At 39.6% G+C, this 20,053-nt stretch overlaps 1 protein-coding gene across 1 annotated transcript; it reads right to left on the reverse strand.

Moving 5' to 3' along the window:
* Nucleotides 1-1,191: 1,191 nt before the first annotated feature.
* LOC117495565 (interleukin-1 receptor type 1-like) lies at nucleotides 1,192-19,858 on the reverse strand. The gene is made up of 12 exons (XM_034146859.1): nucleotides 19,714-19,858; nucleotides 17,846-17,909; nucleotides 16,932-17,169; nucleotides 16,664-16,832; nucleotides 15,207-15,357; nucleotides 14,438-14,506; nucleotides 12,601-12,718; nucleotides 12,255-12,409; nucleotides 8,028-8,165; nucleotides 5,947-6,111; nucleotides 4,463-4,602; nucleotides 1,192-2,204 (listed from the first exon to the last, which is right to left on the reverse strand). Exons 2-12 carry the CDS (start codon nucleotides 17,904-17,906, stop codon nucleotides 1,956-1,958), a joined length of 1,653 nt encoding a protein of 550 aa, XP_034002750.1. The 5' UTR covers nucleotides 17,907-17,909; nucleotides 19,714-19,858; the 3' UTR covers nucleotides 1,192-1,955.
* Nucleotides 19,859-20,053: the final 195 nt, after the last annotated feature.

Here is a 20,053-nt window from a genome sequence, read left to right on the forward strand (position 1 = left end):
AATAAAGGGTTTGAAACAGGGATCAGGTACATCATCTTCCTGGGACATTCCTATGTCTGATAGGGACACTCCTTTAATGAGTCCCATGCCTTTTGGCGTTTGAAAGCGTTGCGAAAATTGCTGTTTACGCTTTAAGAAATGACACCCTGAAATAAGGTGTCCTGTTTTATGGCAGTAGTTACACTCACGGGGCCCCCGTGGAGGTGACGGTGGTCCTCTAGACCTTTCAAAAGTTGTGGTGCCATGATCAGGTCTTCCGGTTTGTGATACTGAAGCTTTATCTGGGCGCAAGGGAGAAGAAAACACAGTCTTGTGAGTGAGCATAAATTCATCCGCTAAGACAGCTGCCTTAGCCAGTGAATTGACCTTCTGTTCATTCAAGAATATCACCATCCTTTCAGGCAAAGAATTCTTAAAATCTTCCAAGAGAAGTAACTGATGAAGAGACTCAAAATGATCCTTCACTTCATTAGCTGCACACCATTTATCAAAGAGAATGCCCTTCTCCCGTGCAAACTCAACAAATGTCTGCGTAGCAGACTTTTTATGGTTTCTGAACTTTTGTCTGTAAGCCTCCGGCACAAGCTCATAAGCACGCAAGATTGACTCTTTAAGCACTTCGTACTGCAAGCTTTCTTCCAAAGAAAGTGAAGATACCACTTCCTGAGCTTTACCCACTAATTTGCACTGAAGTAGGATTGGCCACATGTCTTTAGGCCGGTGCATGTCTCTAGTGCGGTAGCAATTCTCTCAAAAGCACAAAAATATGAGTCAACTTCCGACTCTCTAAAAGTTGGCACTAAAGCAATATTTTTACTGACATCAAAACTTCTTGTATGGACTGCATGCGAAGGTATTGACCTCTCAAATGTCTGCTCTGAAGAGATTCTCAGGGCATCAACTTCAAGCCGCTTTAACGTGATTTCAGCTTCTATCTCTATCTCTCTAACTTGCGAATCTGCAGTTTGAAATCATAGTCCGCTCTACGCACCATTTCCTTCTCCTGGGCCTCCAGCTGAAGACGGGCAAGACGAACCTTCAGTTTGGCACTACTACTTGCACCAAAGCTACCCGGAGAGAAAGCCTTAAACCTAGGAAGCGTTGCAGGTGTATCTTAGTGTAAAGTGGTACCTAACATGTTGTATGGTTAAGCAGAGAAAATACATGGTTTCCTCTTGTTCTGTATAACTTCAATAATATATAATTTTATTTCTCCAATACAAAGGAAAAAACTTTCTTCATTACACTTTTCCATAACAATAGACATTATACAAGAAACAATGAGCATCTTCTAAATGAATAGAGACATTCTTTTATAGGAATAAGCCAACAAACAGAAGGAATGAAAAAACTAATACAAAACTAAAACAGCTACTCATATTAATAGTTTTTTAATTTACTCTGTATATATACTTTTTTTCTTCTGTTGCCAAAGCATCTCAATGTGCAAAAACAACACCGGAGGAGCCTGCCACTTTCTAATCATACATTTTTAAAGAACAACCTGTTCTGTATACAAACACAGTTGCTTTCTTTTCATTAAAAATACAGTAAGTACAGTAGAAATAAAAGGGAATGCTGCGTCTGCACAAAATACAATAAATACATAAATACATTTAAAATAAAAACACACAGTCACAGAAATCAGGTGAAGTTGCTTTTTCAAGTATTTACATTGTTACTCTACCTATTTTTCTAAAAAGTGAAGATGCGTTTACCTTGATACATGCTCTGATAGAATAACTGTACTGTATGCTGTTGACCCAAAAAAAAACAATAAACAAAGAAGTTGCTTTTTCACAGCATCAAATTATTCTCCTGTGTTAAAGTACTCGTGAAAATAACACATTTCTTTCTGACAAGTTTTTTACAAACAGGATTGGACTGGTTTGGTCTCTTTTAGGAGCTCATGCACATCTATCATTACAGGAAGATCCAAAGCTACTCCTCTGGTCTCAGATGATGGCAGACGGAGGATGTTTTCTGGCCGGTCTGGCAGGCATCAGGTATCGAACTCTCTTCCAGAAGCGTGAGTTCGAGGCGGCGGCTCCTCGCGACCCCTCGGGCCACCTGATGGGGGCGCTCTTCTCGATCAGGTGCTGCAGGCCAGCGGGGTGTTGAGAGTATCCCTGAGGCCCCGTGGCCCCCAGCTGGATCAGGATCACACTCATCTCCCTCTGAAGGAGCGCATGATGGAGGCCCACCTGCAAAATGAAGAATATTTAACCCTTTAGAGCAGGGGTGTCCAAACTTTTTTCGGTGAGGGCTAAATACAGACAAATATAGGAAGGGCTGGGCCACTCACTAGAGGTGAGATATACTGCCTCATAAGTTAAGTTATAAGTTCGCAAAATCAATCAAATGTAGGTAAATTATGCTTGATACTTGAAAATGCTTTAAGAAACACAACAGCGTACATCACAGCTCTCCAGAAGGGTTTCATTTATTGTGTTAGCAGCTCATCCCTTAACCTGTTAAGCACCAAGCCTGTTTTTCATGTTTCAGGCTCGAAAATGACATGCCCAAAACAAATGACTACAACTTAACTTCTAAAAGGGTTATATGAATAATTTCTTTTATCAAAGCAAGGTTACATCTGTGAGTTGGATGTAGAAGTGTCAGAATCTATATAGATGTTTTTTATTTTAAAGAAAATTCAGATTTTACATAGTAAAAAACTATAAATGATAGTGTCCGTCCAAAGATTCTTTTTTACTTATAGTGAAAACTACCCTTGGATGATGGGTTAGTAGACTAAAAGCTTTAGGAATCCAAAGTACAACATATAATAAGTACACTGTATCAAGATTGATGCAAAACAAGTGACATTTGACCTTTTTAGAGAGGTTTAGCCAAAACCACCCCACCTCTGAGGTGATTTGGGTGAAAATGTTTTTTTTCCCATATCTCTGGCCCCTCTTGCTCGATTTTGATGGTTGACACCTCTTTCTGACCGTTAGAGCCAATAGAATCGAAGGGGGAGGCCCCCACACACACACACGTTGTGAAGAGAAAAGGTGGGGGCTACGCGCATGTAAATGTGCAGCAGAGTGGACCGATCTCTAGCTCTGGCATTTGGAAACGAAAAAGCAGTTTTATTGCTTATGGATTATCAGAAATCATTTCAAAGAGGGCACAGATACATTGGATTAACCTATGGATTAACTGCAGCATCGTTTTTTTTATCGTTTGAATGCCATTGAAGACCAGTTTTGACCAAGGTAAGCCATGTTAGCGTTTCTAGCTACCTAGCTCCACATGTTATGATGTACGCTTTCGTTTATAGCGTCGCAAATGTTTATCACTGAGTGTTGAGGTGGGCACCCCCAGATTTTGTGTCTCCAGGAGACCAAAAACGAGTGGTTGGCTGTGCATCTAGGATAAGTAATAAGGGAGTTATTGTGAGTTTAAGTGCTGTTTTAGGTTTACATTTTTTCGCTCGTGGATAATTCAGAGGCTGAGTGTTAGCATTGTGGGTTTTTTTTGGAAAAAAAATTAAAAAGATCAGTTAGCTGAGTTTCTTCCCGTTACATGGATATAAAACATTCATAGTTTATTAAATATTAAGATTCCTTAGACGTTGTTTCCTGCATTTATCCGCCCGGTACCGGGGGGGGGCCGTGCGTAAAACAGGTTAAAACAGAAGCTTCAGATTGCTTATAAAAAGAGGAAATATGAAGGGTAGATTTCAAGCTGGTTATGTAAATAAGTTATTGGGCTTTTTTTTGTATCAACTAAGATTTGTTTGAAAATGTTTCCAACTTTAATTGACTGAATTTATTTGAAAAGTGGGCTCATTAACACATGAATACTACTGTGTAATATATGTTAACATATATATTTCAGAATTACGATATATGACAAGCACAAGTTTCATTTGTGGGCCATATTTCATTATACTTTTGGCATTAGCTGGGGGCCGATTCAAAATGGGCCGCGGGCCATAGTTTGGACACCCCTGCTTTAGAGAACACACTGGACGTGACTTCACCAATCTGTCCTAATTGAAAACTCACCTCTTCTGCTTACTGATTTTACAATTGATTTATACATTTGTAATATGTATTTGTAAAGTGTCTTTGAGTACCTATATATAAGCACTCTATAAAATGTTTATTATTATTAATAATAAAACAAATATTTTACTCAATGATATTTACTATGAATGTTTTTTAAGCCTTAATTCAAAAAATATATAGATCCTTATTTTAATTGTATTTGAACATGGGCGGATAAAAACTCACCCAATCTGCTAGAATGCCCGACATTAGTATTTATCTATATTATGTAATAAATGTTAAGAGAACTTCATTCTTTTTGTATTTTTGTATTTTATTATACAGTATATTGTTTGCATTAGCATTGTTGGAGGAGCTCAGGTCGGAAGAATTTCATTGCCATTTCTACGCTTTAGCTTATGTGCATATGACAATAAAACCTTTGAAAAAAGTAAGACTCTTACCTGCCAGTCAAATCCTCCTATCAGTGAGTCCCGAGTGGAGGTGAGAGTCTCCTCCTTGCTCTCTGGTCCTGACCCCGGGGTGAGGAGGACCATCAGTCTCCTGCTCTGCTGCATGCGGTCCTCCACCAGCTCCAGGCGGTCTGCAGGTCACACAAAATGATACGGACACACAAGTTTATGTTTTACATCCCTGGGTGCCACAAACTCTCATGATCGTGTTGTTATGGGAATCATGGATGTTGAGAAAATACTGAATGTACTCTTCCAATATCAGAGTAGCACATGATAACAAAGGTATCCCAACTGTAGCTATAGTGTACATGACAGGATGTATGATTACCTAGAAGAGCATCAGGACTGTTTTAGGCATATGATAGCTATATGACAACGATTAAACATGATGACACAGCCCCTCGGGAGATAGGCATATGATTTTCATGTTTATTGCTTACGCGGGCCTTAGCTTATCTGAACTAAACATTGTATACTGCTTTGAACCAGTATTCCTCCATCTTGTGACTGTGTAACTCCCTCTCTTGTATATCAGCATGTGAAGGACACTGTTCAGGAACTAGTTGTACCCAATGCTCTGTATGTGATGACTACTTCCATTCTTGAGAGGATAAATAAATACATGGATCCTGATATTGAAGCTCAAGCCGGTGACGAGTGATATTTTTCTAACAATGGACATATAATAAGGTGCTGTAAATCATGCCTTGAGTTGAGTCCTGCATTGTCATGTGTTACATGATCACACCATGTCAAAAGGTACATTATTGTGTTTACATATGATTGTGTAAAATCTAGTTCCAAGCATGTTCAAAAGGTGTATAAATACTGTAATAGTCTCTCCTTCTGTAGACTCTGCTCATTGGATGCAAGGGGTAATCTGTCTCTTATTCTGTACAACAATATCATATTTTAACTTCAACCACTTCTGTGTCTGTGCTTTAATGTGTTTCTATTTGGTTATTTGGTAATGTTGTGAGTGTTTAAGATCTCGGATCCACAACATTGTATTTAATGTTTCCTGTTTTATTTAGAAATGTGGTTTCTCTTTGTGTCTTGTCTTGTTTTACTTCCTGTCTTTTCTGTTTTCCTGCCTGAGTGATTATATGACCTGCTGCCCCTGTGTTTGACCTCCAGCTGTGTCTTTTCTCTGAGATTAGTCCTGTCTCTATATAAGCCTGTCCGTCCAAGTGTTTTTGGCTAGTCTGTTGATGTTTCCTGCCGTTATTGTCTTCCCCTCGTTCAGCTTCCCAAGTTTCCAGTCGTCTCATCCTGTTTGTCCTTCGTATGTTTGCTGCTTTCCATTTGTTTAACCATTCCTGCTCCATTAGTTTTGTGTTTTTTGGTACGAGCTTTAATTTACACTGCCTCCACACTTTTTGTGTCCTGATTTCCTTATCCCTGTGACAGAAGATGTGGTTTTATCTGTATTTGTGCTCAAAGTAACGATATGTTTTGAAAAACATTCAGACCTTCCCCGGGTATGTCGTCCCTCCCGTGGATGAACAGTCGATACCCGCACTTTTCCTCGAGGACAGAGGGCAAAGTCTTTGTGATGAACTGACAGAGGGAGTCTTCAGTGACCTTGTCCATGCTCTGCGTTTGGTACACAACGTAGGCATCGTACACCCTCGAATCTGGGAAATACAAACACATTTACTGAAGCTTTCTCTCAGGATTGTTCCGATCTTAGTCTGCCAGTTTTGTCCTTGTTATGAGAACATTATGCAGCCTTGTCTCCACACAGTGCCTTTTACTTAATGAGGCGAACCTACATTTACATTTGGCCCAAAGAGTTTCCCTGGAAAAATACACCACTGCAGTCATTTATCCTACTCTTGCCAACAATACTGTAGCTCTTAAATCTCCCATCTGTTTTCGGTTAACTGGTGGCCAACCTATACAAGGAAAGGTTGTCTCATTGTCTGATTCTTCCAGAAACAATATCTCTTTGACTCATTGTTACCCAGGCTACGATAAATCCAACACAGTCTCACGGCATTTTGTGTTATAGTCACAAAATTAATCTATTGATTCGTGTTCACCAACACGATTTCGCCATTTTTTTCGTGTCACACAGAACGATTTTAAAAGCAATGTAAATAATAACAAATTAGAAGGAAAAACACATTAAAAAAAATACAGATTTAAGTATTCTGACACAGAACGATTTTAGAAGCAATGTATTTATATTGATAGTATGTTTCGTGCCTGCACCAAATAATAACAAATTAGAAGGAAAAAAAGATGACAAAAATACAGATGTCAGTATTCTGAGGCTCTGAGCCATTTCTTTTCCTCACTGACGGCACAAAAACTCAGACATTATACAATTTAAAATAAAAGGGATAGGGTTAGGCTTAGGGTAAGATATTGAGTAAGAACATGTTTTTATGAACCACACAGCTTCTGGTCTTCCAAGACCCGACCGGACAAAAAGACGTGTTGCAGGCATGAAACATACAACCAATAGAAATACATTGCATTTAAAATCATTCTGTGTGACACGAAAAAAAGGTGAAAATCGTGTTGGTGAACACGAATCAATAGATTAAATTAATTTCGTGACTAATAACACGAAATGCCGTGAGACTGGGTTGGATAAATCACAATTCTGTTTGTGCTTATGAAGCCTGTGAAGTTATTTTATTTCCACTCGCTCTGTACGAACAACCAGACACAACTGAAATCACAGGGGTGAGAGAAAGGATAAATCCAAGGGATCAGAAGTGGGGCTGCAAGAGGCCAGCATGAGCAGCTCTGATTTTATCATCAGACTCCTTATTTTAATAAACTCAATGAGCAACATTCCCAAAAGTATTCTCCAAGTGTGGCTGGAGTTATTATGCTTCTCTGGACAATGTTTTTTGTGGATCTACACCGACTCAACATGTTTCTCATCACACTGTCACTTTAACATGTTACTTAAAATCTGAACACGTATGAAAGTACCACATGAACATTTCAAAACAACACCTCGCATGTTTGGAAGCATGTTCAACTAATTTATCACCTACATCTTGTTTACTTTACACCCACAACATTATATTTCTATTTCATGGTGTACCTTATTAAACCAGTCACTTTTTGGCACTAAATAATATTAAAATTACCCACAATGCAACTACCCCAGTGAGAGTTTGGTTGGAGATTAGCGTTGTGTTAGCGGTTTATGTAGCGTCAAGCTGCTAGCCTCAACTAAAGATTAGTCTTGGGTTAAGGCACGTTATCAGACTTTGCAATGCTACTTCTTAGGCCCTTTTATCAGACTATGATGTGTACAATTGCCCTCCATTAGCAGGCGATTAGCTTAGCATAAAGACTTAAAGCAGGTGCTAGCAGCTAACGTCTGAAGCTAACCTATTAACACATTGTACATTGTTTGTTAAATCTGTAAACAAGCAGAACTGTACAAAATGATAGGGGTTTTAGACTGATTTATCCGAAATTAAGGAGAAAACAAACATTTATAGTTTGGATAGGATAATTAAACTAGCCTATCATTCTTTAATTTCTCAATCCTTCATGAATTAAAAATATATATCTTCCTTACCTTTCTTGTAACTGCTTTTTGGGAGGAATGGTCTGAAAAAGAGAGCGATGTCGATAGCGAAGCACTTGATCAGCACGGCGGCAAACACACACAGCGACAACACACACACTCCACCAGTGACCAGTGGGATTATAGACTCTGGAAAACACAAAAGACAACATTTCAATTAACAAGTATCAGCCAAAAACCTGATGAAGACACAAGAATATACAGAGGTGGGAGAATACTCAGATCTTGTACTTAAGTAAAAGTAGAAGTACCAGAGAGTAGTAATACTCTGTTACAAATAAAAGTCCTGCAATCAAAATGTTACTCAAAGTAGTGATTGTGCAGATTGGTCCATTTCAGAATAATATGTATTATATGTTTTATAATTATTGATCATTAAAGTGTTATCAAAGCTGGTAAAGGTGCAGCTAGTTTGAATGACTTTGGCCGTGTCTCAATTCAGGGGCTGCACCCTTCGGAGGCTGCATTTGTAGACCACATACGTCACTTCCGCCGAAAGAAGGCTGTCCCAATTTAAAAAAAAGACGAGACTCCTCAGAACATAAACCCTTCCAACAACGTCAAGAATCTCACAAAGACTAACAGAAAAAGCAGAACCTAAATGCACACAGGACTAATCAAACAAACAAGACACAGGTGAGGAGGAGGGAGAAAACACAGGGGCACAAGGTGAACACATTAGCCGCGTTCACACCGGAGTACTTTCACCGTACTTTTCGCGTTTTAGTTCCGTGAGTACCCCTTATGTCGCGTTCACACCAAAAATCGTACTTAATCTCGGGTACTTTTACCCCCATTTTTAGAGCCAGCTCAGAGAGCGTACTTTTCTGTGGGTGAAAAGTGCTCCAAAAGTGCCCCAGTGCTGATTGGCTGGGCGAATTGCAAACCACGCCCGTACAACTCTGAAAATGTTGTGTGGAGACACCATTGTTTTTCCTCGCTACAAAAACACAACGCTCCGTGCGTTGTGTTTGTTTTTGAAAGCAGTTATGGCAAGCATCAAGAAATGATGAGGAGGTGTCGGCGCTTCTGGAGATCTAGGGAATGCTACTGAAGCCAGTTCGGTAGCTTTCACTCGACCTGGGAATTGTGCACAGCCGGCTAAATATAAAGAAACTCAGGACTACAAACGGCGGATTCAGTGGCCAACGATGACTACCACGACGAAGGTAAAATCAACTACATACACTGGGGTTTTAATGGTCTCAGATGTACTTTTATTTGCTCAGTAGATCAAGCTAGCCATGCTAGCCATAATAGGCTAACACTGGCCCCGAGCTAGCTACATCTAGCTAGCTAGATATTCTCGGCCGCTATGAAAACGTTTTGACTTGTGAATAACTGTGCAGTGTTTCTGTAATTTGCTTCACTAACTCATGGCACTAATCGTCTGTTTCAGGCGAGGATGGACAACTCTCGGGATTGGAAACAAGCGAGCTTTGCATTCTAGATCACAGTTCTTGGTCGTCCTCCTTACCAGCAACCAAACGCAAAAGGTACACACACTGTAACTTTGTCTTGAAAGAACGTTACGCATCGAACTGATGTTCACAATCATGTTTATTTCATAATATTCATCATATTTTATGTTTAACTTGCCTCAACAACATTAAACAAAGTTCAAGCATACATGAAGCACTCTTCAAAAAGGAACAATCCTCCGTGTTTGAACCTCTTAAATCGCTGCATAGCCGATTTATTTGGACTGGATTATCCCAGAGAGGCCAAACATTCTTTATAACACAGTTTCAGATTTGTGAAACCTTAATTCTATTTGTGAAAATACAAAAAAGGGAGATTTCAGTGCTTTTTTTACATGTAGACCACATTAGACCAGGTCCTGATCTAAAACCACTATACCTAGACTCATCAAATCTGGACTGGATTATCCCAGAGAGTCAAAAGATTCTTTATAACACAGTTTCAGATTTGTGAAACCTTAATTCTATTTGTGAAAATACAAAAAACACATTCCTAGTATGTTGTAAAACTACATGGCGACTAAACAGATCTTGTATATTGCTTATTTTCCCCTCTTAGGAAAGCGGACACGGGATGCGAATTTCTTTGACACCGCCCAGGCGTTGGAGGACCGGCGTGCCGTGGTGAATGAGTCGCTGCGTGGAGATCAGATGGTGCTGTTCACCAAGGCCCAGGAAACGGAGGACAAGATGCTCACCTCAATGGAGCGCCAGGCAGAAGTGTTCAAGCAGCAGATGGAGCGCCAGCAGCACCAGGATGAAGTGTGGGCGCTGCGCCATGAGGAAGCGTCGGCGCAGCGGCAGGATGAGCGACAAACTGCATTTAATAACAGTTTATTTGGTATAGTTTTTGTAAATACTGACACACGACACACAACGTTGCACTAAGGTGTGTATGCTGCTGAGAATATCCCTACACCTGGGACAGTTTATTTTATATTGTTATTACTGTTATGACTTTATTTTATATATAATGTTTACTGACATGTACAACTGACACTTTATTTACATTTAAAATTGTTCTATTTAATGTTATGTCTTGAGAGTGCAATAAAGAAAACCGACATGGCGATTAAGCTTATTTCTCCAAACACTTTATCTTTTGTGACCTGTGTAGCATCCTATACATCACATGTAAGTGATTATTCTGATACCATCATGTTTCATCGGTTATAAACTGGCAAAGCTTTATTTGTCATTTATTTATCATCAATGTTGCAACCTTGTGGGGGAATGGCAGCGGCACATACACAAATATGACAATTTATATCATTTTAAATATTATTTGACCTAAACTTTTAATTCCCCCCCATTTCACACAACACAACATGGAGTCCACTATGGGCCAAAACTAACATGTATGTTTGCATAGTGTTTATGGCAGACGGATGCAGTGGGTCTCAGGAAGATATATATATATATATATATCATTAAGGTGGGTTTTGCTGCTGAGACTCCCTACACCTGGGAGTTTATTTTATATTGTTATTACTGTTATTATATAGTACAACTGACACTTTATTTTATATTGACAATGTTTACTGACATGTACAACTGACACTTTAGTTACATTTAAAATATTTCTATTTAATGTTATGTCTTGAGAGTGCAATAAAGAAAACCGACATGGCGATTAAACAGATCCTGTATCAGCCATCCTACGGTGAAACATGGCAATCATGTGTGCTTTCCGTCGGCCAATCCTTTTCCTAAAGCTTTTGAACTGCCTTTGATGCTGAAGAAACTTTGCGATTATAGCATTCGACGTGTGGCGGCTCCGGATTTGTGTCGGACACCTAATAGGCTCAGGCTCTGGCCGCATTAACGAAGTTACAAAGCTGTATAACATGAGCACAAACAGCACAACTTCAGTCGACTCCATCTCCATCATGTCTGAGGTCGGAAGGTAAACAACAGACAGTATACGCGGGAAGTTTTTCTTCTTCTTCTTCTCTTGTTTTGTAGCGGATTGCAAACAACTTTAAGGTGCTTACCGCCACCTACTGTACTTGTAATCTTCCCTCAGGGAAAAGTACTCCGGTGTGAACGCGATCTGTACTAAGTGCCCTGGGGTTAAAAGCGCCAGGGCTCTTAGTGCCGGAACTAAGTACAGGAAAGTACTTGGTGTGAACGCGGCTAATCGGGTAATCAGACAGGAGGGAACACTGTGGGTGTTTCTCAATCGCGAGTAAAGCTGCTGCAGAGCCACTATTTCAAGCATACTACGTCATCAAGTGCCGCCGAAGTACTGTTCCAATCTCCAGCATACTTGGAAATCTACCGAGCCCGGCGTACTCCGTTTGGAGAAATATCGAGGCTCCACATGAGTAGACTCCGCGGTCTTAAAATCCACACAATGCTTTGCGCACGGACCAATTTCCCCAAATCTGTGGCGGAAGATGTAAGAGGCGGGGCCTCTCATATGACGCACACCTGCACACTTGCTAGCGTGTTCCACACTTCGTTTTCCGAATGCCAGGAAGTATTCTTGACTCGCTTCTGAAGCAAGATGCTCGGCAGACATGTGCTACCAAGCAAGCGTACTCGCGATTGAGAAACACCCAGAGACAGGAAGCAACACACAAGACGAGGGGTGAACACTTTTCAAACTAAAACAGGAAAACAAAGATAGATCTAGATAGGACAAAATCAAACATAGACAGATCGTGACATACAGTACTTGAGTAATGTACTAAGTTTCTTTACACCACTGCGTACATGATATCCTGTTACTGACCTCTCCTCTTCAGGGTTAAGTTAGCATGCACCGTTTCGATGGAGCCGATGCCTAGACATTTAAATTCAGCCACGAAATCCTTAGCAGACACTTTTTTGATGGTCAGGACTGCAGTGAAGATGGTTTGAAGATTATTTGAAGGCTCCTTGGTGACACTAACAGAGAACACACATAAAAGAAAATTACACAAATCTCCTCCTCCTCCTCCTCCTCATCATCATCATCATCATCATCATCATCATCATCATCATCATCATCATCATCATCATCATCATCATCATCATCATCATCATCATCATCGTCGTCGATTACAGAGAGTAGAGTGGTTTGGTGAGGCCAGACTTACACTTGACTGTATCCTTTAATCCTGTCCACAGAGACTCCGTTAGCTTCCCAGGAAGCATTGCAGTCACGCTTCATGTTTATCCCGCAGTAAACTTTGCAGTATAGCTTGATCCCAACACCTGTACGAGAGAGGTTTTCATATCAGAGATTAAAGAGGAGTTATGAATATATACACAAATCTAGGCACTGTCTTGAAAGGTCACCTATTATGCAAATCCACTTCTTCATGTCTCTTCTACATCAACATGTGTCCCCTCTGTGTAAAGAGACTCTGAAAGTTTCAGGAAAAAAGATTCTCTCTCTTTTTGTCCCGATCCATTTATATAGAAACCTGTCTGAAAATGAGCTGATCAGATTTTGGCCACTTTATGATGTCATAACGATTTTTTGGCTTGGTAACCAGTGCTTGAATTGGGCCGGTACTCACCAGTACGCAGTACCGGGACTTCTGATTTTTACCCATCTGCGTACCGTTACTTCTTACTGTGTACTGGCACCTCATGACGCATCTAGGTACGCTGCGCATATTTGTGTATTTGTGTGTTTATGCTTAGTTGCAACTCCCACCCAGTAGGTGGCTCTGTAGACTGCGATAGACTAGAGCAGGCACGGGAGAGAAGGAAAGCAGAAAATACATAACGTTAGCTACCATTTCGAAAATGTTAGCATGGCTTAATAGTGCGAAAAGAAAGCGGTTGTCGCCGGACAAGGAGCCGAAAGAAACTCCAGTTAATACTGATGCAACTGCAAATACAGAAAATGCTGTGTTAGAAATGTTGTCTGACGGGGAGCCTTCTCTGGTCGAGCCTCCTGCTCAAAGTTCAGTAGCACTAGCTCCCACAGAGCCTTCTCTCCCGCTAACGTTAGCTGCTGCTGGCGCAACTGCCACCACCAACAACACCGGGCAAAGCGATGCACCTGACTGCTGGACAAGGGACCAGGTGGAATATTTTTGCAAGACCAATGAATGGCTCATTGTTAAAGACAAAAAGCTGGGATGTCGGATATGTAAAGAGGTAAAATATTTGGGAATACACACTGGACAAGGACTGAATCAAAGATATGAGGATAAGGATAGAGGGAGTCGTATGTTGTACAGATTGTAAAGACCTTTGAGCCAAATTCTTGTTTTTAGGCTGTATAAATAAAATGGACTTGAAACAGTTGCTGATTTAGAGTACTGGCACCTTTTTTATTCCAATTCAAGCCCTGTGTGTAACCATTAGCCAATCACCAACCAAGGTAACCCCCCCCCCTTATCACCTGAATCTCCTCCTAGAGCACCATTGTGTTCTTTTTAACCAAATCTCTCTCTGAGGGGCGTGGGGAGGGGCTCCTTATTTTCATCTAAAGTAACAGACAGAGAATCAGCACTTTTGAAACAGGGCTGAAACAGAGGGGATTATGGGATGCTGCAATGATCTGTTTGGTGTTTCAGCCAAACACAGAGACATGTTTTGTATATATCTGAGACCTGTATATTGATGAAAAAGAGTATAATAGGAGACCTTTAAGAACAATTAAAACAGGTCAGTGCTTTGATGAGACCACAGGTCATGGCTCTGGTTCCCTGCTGGAGAGAGAGGTCTGACAGCGAGGTAAAGCTGTGAAAATAATCTTTATATAAAATAACGTTACATTCTATTGTTTTTTTTAGGTATTCAAAATAAATGTTGCTGCTGCCCCGTTAACAGCACGATTCTAACAACCAACAGATTATTCACTTAAAAGCAGTAATAGTCGTTAACACATATAGGTATCATTTTTTCAATAAAGGCATTGTTGTATTTTCAGGGTTATGAAGCTAAGCACTGTGGAGTTATCAGCTGTTCATCTACCTTCATCAGCAAACTGCTCCTTGTTGGTCGGTGAGATGATCACTAGGTTATGGTAGGCCACCTTGTCTCCTGCAGACAATCAAAAACAAACTTAGTGATCAGTGCTCCTTTACGAGGCTCTACAGGACACTTGATAACTTTCACATTTCAATGTCATATCCTGGGAAGTAACTAAGTACATTTACTCAAGTATATTCAAATATACTGAGGCACAATTTCCCTTTTATGCTACTTTATACTTCTTTTCCACTACATTTAAAAGGGAGCACTGTGATTGTACTCCACTAAATTTATCTAATAGCTACTCTTAACCAAATGCATCTCTAAAATTAAACTCTTTAAGTCATGAAAGAGTCAAATTACTTAAATATTTAAAAAAAAGTAAATCATAACTGTGTTTGTCTACAACAGTAAAATGCTAAGTGATTCAACAATATTATCTAGAAAATGTTACATATATAAATATAATTATACACACACATATAGGCAATTCTTCTGCACAATGATAACTTCTACTTGTTATACTTTCATTACATTTTGTAGTACTTTTGTATTTAAGTAAGATTTAGATTGCAGGACTTTTACTCATAATGAAGTATTTTGACAATAATGTTTTTTACTAAAGCATCTGAATACTTCTCTCACCACTGGTTATATCGTTATATTTTGACCTCCTAAATAAAGAATAATACCAACTCCCAACATGCTAAATTTACTTCACTTTTATTTGTGAACTTTTTATCCAATTTACCTTAAAATGCTCTCTCACCTTGAACTGTTAGACTCCTATGCCCTGAAGTGTTGTACTTCTTGCCGTTGTGTGTCCAGGTGCAAACGCAGGTGTAGATTCCCTCGTCCGTTTTATTAGCATTTTCAACCCAAAGAGTGTATTCATTTTGACCATGAAGGGTCTTGTTGTCCTGAAGCCGGGGCACAAACGAAAGGAGGAGAACAATTAAGCATGTCATAGGAAAGGTATTTTAAAAAAGGACAGAACCCTAATAAACCCTGTTATCATGTAATAATCCCAATCAAAAAATGAAAAATAGAAATAGGATTTAATCTGTTTGGCAAAAATAAGAAGTGTTCTCAAAGCTTCAATGTTTTGATTACATACAGATGCATGCACACACAAATAAAGAATATAACTCAGCACAGGACAGGTACATCTTTACTTATAATTAGTGCTTACTAATCCACAAAATTGTTGAAGGTAATCAAAATGTATCTGTGAAATGAACTGCAAAAATTGAAAATGACAGCGAAAATAAAAAAAATACAAAAAATGGAACTGTTTTTAAATGTAGGTTCTGTTAAAGGTAGGGTAGGTAAGTTTGGAGAAACCGGCTCGAGATCGCTAGAATTTGAAAATACACAACCGGAGAAAATCTGCCACTTCCTTACAGAGCCCCTCCTCCAACACACACGAACGCGCACATGACCAATGAGGGCACGAGATAAGTTTGTGCACAGATGGAAGGCTGACAGGCAGGTAGGCCATCCAGTTATTTTAGCCGGGCCGGCTCAGATGATTGGTCGTGCTTTTTACAGTTCTACGGCTTCCACAGATGACATTTTTTTATGGATTTTTTGTCAAAGCACTTAAGATATTCATTGCTATCGGGATGTTAAGAGCATTCCATGGAATATAACAAAAAGTGTATCTCGAGCCGGTTTCTCAAACTTACCTACCCTACCTTTAAAGGTGGGGTATGTAATTTATTTCAGACACACTTTTTGTTATATTCCGTGGAATGCTCTTAACATCCCGATAGCAATGAATATATGAAATGCTTTGACAATAAATACATTGAAACATGTCATCTGTGGAAGCCGTGGCGCTGTAAAAAGCACGACCAATCATCTGAGCCGGCCCGGCTAAAATAACTGGATGGCCTACCTGCCTGTCAGCCTTCCATCTGTGCACAAACTTATCTCGTGCCCTCATTGGTCATGTGCGCGTTCGTGTGTGTTGGAGGAGGGGCTCTGTAAGGAAGTCTGAAGGAAGAGGCAGATTTTTTCCGGTTGTGTATTTTCAAATTCTAGCGCACTCGAGCTGGTTTCTCCAAAATTACCTACCCCACCTTTAAGTAAATTACCTAAAAACCTCAAAACTGGTTAATCTGTTAACCAGTTTTTAACATTTGGGTCAACAGTGCATATTTCTCTTTTATAACCTGTAAACATACTTTCTATTCACACACAGTTCTCACTTAGTGCAGGTACCTTGTTCCAGGTGACTTTTCCTCTCAATGTGGCACATGTGCGGCGGACATGATTTGGGCATGTAACCTTTTTGTTAATGTCAGAGTTATTGATAGGATCGTAGACGAATTTCTTGAGGACGTTAACTCTTAATGTATAGTTTATACACACCCCTGATGATGTGTTATGCCTAAGGGGAAGAAATAGATTGATTCAAAACCAGGGAACATGTTTACAGATCATTTCTGTGGAGAAAAGGTTGATCAAGAGTCAATTTTAGTATCCTCACCGGGCGCTGTACAATCCAGAGTCCTCGGGGAGAAGGTTTAAGAAAAAGAGAGATCCACCATGGTAATGCACGGTCTCATTTTCGTCAGAAGTGATCTCAGTCTGGTCATTATTGAACCATGTGATCTCTTCATCAGGCACGTTGATGTCGAGATAGTCATGCACAAAATTAAACGCATCCCCTTCATTAAGTTTGTAAATTTTTGTGTCAAGGTCGTAACATTTGGGCTCTGCTGTCTCTGAAAATGTGGAGAAAAGATGGAAGAGATGAGCTTTATGAAGATGATGGTATTAATCTTTCTTGGTAGTGTAAATGTACAGGTAGACCGGCTTTTCATGACTAGAGTGTTGATTAGAGTGAAGGACAAATTAATGAAATAGTTTATAAAATACGAAATGCTAGCTTTATTCTATATTTACAACAAATAGAGTGGTGCAGTAAGGATGCGTTTTTGTAGGCCTCGACAAAAAGCAATGGGATTTTAATGCACAAAAAAAGCTCCTTGGCCAACACAATCTTATAATGCTGATACAAGTTCTGGTGCCACTTTGTTATTTTTGAAGCTTAAAAGTAATCGGCAGAAGTAAAACGCTAATGCTGGGCTATAAACAAACTACAACACGGCTGTACCTGCTTTGGACTTGCACTAGCACAACAACATGTGTACTGTATATATGTATAAACAGCTTTACCTAATTGTTATTTTATAGTATACTGTTCAATCCAGCCAGTGCAGTCAAGTCAAATGCAAAACAAATTCTTCAAAATCTCTGATAATGAGGGTTTAACGTGTTTAATGTCTCATATTGATTTATGCTTTCTACTTTCGCCACATCCTCTAGGAGTGTATTAACTGGATGTGTGGGTCGATAACGTGGTTGGAGCTGAGTAAACAGATCATAATATTACCCTACCTGAACATTCAGATGTAGTTATCACCATGTAGACGAGGAGGAGAAGTCGGGAAGTGTCCATGTTCTGAGAGACAGAGTGAATTCAGAGTTAAACCACATGCTTCTGCACCACCCATACACACCGATACCATCATGAACCTTTTGAAATGAGTCTTGTACGAAATTTGCAGCCGTATGTTGACATTGCCTTTATTAAATTCCCTGGTATAGTTTATCTGTATGACCTTCTTTTGCATAGTGGATACACTAGGACTTCTTAATTACCTGGAGAATATATCTTGTGTTTTAAGGACAAAAAACATGGTTTCCTGTGTATTTGAAAGATGCCCTATTATGCCTTTTCTGGTTTTTCTTATCCTGTAGTGTGTTATATCGTTTTTTGTGAATGTAAGTGGTCTGCAAAGGCTCCCTCTAAAACAGGGGTGTCAAACTCAAATACACAGTGGGCCAAAATAAAAAAATGGGTACTAGTCGAGGGCCGGACTGGTTCAATGTTTATTGCAGAACTTATTGAAATGAACTTATTGCACATATTAAACCTGGAACTAACAAAGCTTAAATTATTGCCTATAAAAACAACATTAAACATTAAATAATCAGTTGCATTCATTTCTCATGGCTCTATCTGCAGTTTTTCCAGAGTCATTTCTTATGATTACATTTTTCCACAGGCCAACAACAGCTTCAAAAAAACAATTTCCCTCCAGATGGAAACATCCATTAAACTCAGTGTGCTGCTCTGTGATGCTAGTTCAAGCCAGATACTTGGCATCTCATCTTGGGTGCAAGGTCAATGTTTGGGGTCAGGCTCTGAGCTGAGGAGACCCTCAGGATTGAGTGAAGGTGTGGGTGAACATTAAAGCATGGAGACATGTCCCAGTAGAGGCACAGAATATAAAAATGAACCTGGAAAGGAGTCAAATATGTCGTCTTCAAAGTACACAATGCTCCAAGGATACTATTAAAATAGATCAACTAAATAATCAAACATATCATACAGTCTGTCTTTATTGATGTCTTCCACTTCTTTGCACGGCTGCTGTTTCAGGAACGTGCAATAATCTCCGGCGTAACATTAACACAGCACAACACAAATAAAAACTGTGATTACGAAACAAGTGTGGTTATTTATAGAGGAAGCCCCGGTAAACATTTGCTCTCTGTGCCACAGCTGAGACACTTTTAAAAACTCTGAATTAATGGATTTAAAATAAATGATTAATGTAAAACAAATGTGTTATTTCCTTTGCAACAGGCAGTTATGAATAATATGGAATATTTTTCTTTAATGCCAAAATGTGTTGACGAATTGCAAAAGTCACGAATGAATTGTAATGAAGTACATTACAAAAATAAGGTTCTCTTTTGTCTTAAGCTTTTAGTACCTCCGTACCGACTTAACTGGCAGTATTCTCTCTAAATACTGGTCAGCTTTCTGTCCCCAGAGTCAGAACTAAACATGGAGAAGCAGCGTTCAGTTATTATGCTCCAAATATCTGGAACAAACTCCCAGAAACCTGCCGGTCCGCTGCAACTCTGACTACTTTTAAATCCAGGCTGAAGACTTTTCTTTTTGCCGCTGCTTTTAATTGAACTATTCACATCTTAAACTGCACTGTAACTGTTATTATCTTTGCTTTTTATCTTTGCTTTTCAATGAGTGTTTTTAGATATCATTTTATAATATGTTTCTTAATGCTCTTAATGTCTTTAATTTTTGTAAAGCACGTTGAATTGCCTTGTGTTGAAATGTGCTATATAAATAAACTTGCCTTGCCTAAAACCTTGAATAAACATACTCTGTACTTCTACAGTTGAACTCCTTTTCAAAAAGACATGCAGAAGAAAAAATGAAACCGTTTGCTTACCTGATAGCGTGTGCGAGAAAACTTGAGTGGATTCAGTGAGACTCTTCTCCTCTACCTGGTTTTATGTCTCCTCTGTGAGAAGTGTGAGTGAGTAACACCATGAGAGCAAGAAAAAGCAACACACACACACACACACACACACACACACACACACACACACACACACACACACACACACACACACCACACACACACACACACACACACACACACACACACACACACACACACACACACACACACACACACTCATATGCTGTATATACTCAAACAAACATACCCACACACAAACACACACACACACACAGTGTCCATTCCTCCTCCCTCTCTCCTCCCATTT

The sequence above is a fragment of the Trematomus bernacchii genome, unplaced genomic scaffold, assembly GCF_902827165.1.
Source record: "Trematomus bernacchii unplaced genomic scaffold, fTreBer1.1, whole genome shotgun sequence".
Taxonomy (NCBI): domain Eukaryota; kingdom Metazoa; phylum Chordata; class Actinopteri; order Perciformes; family Nototheniidae; genus Trematomus; species Trematomus bernacchii.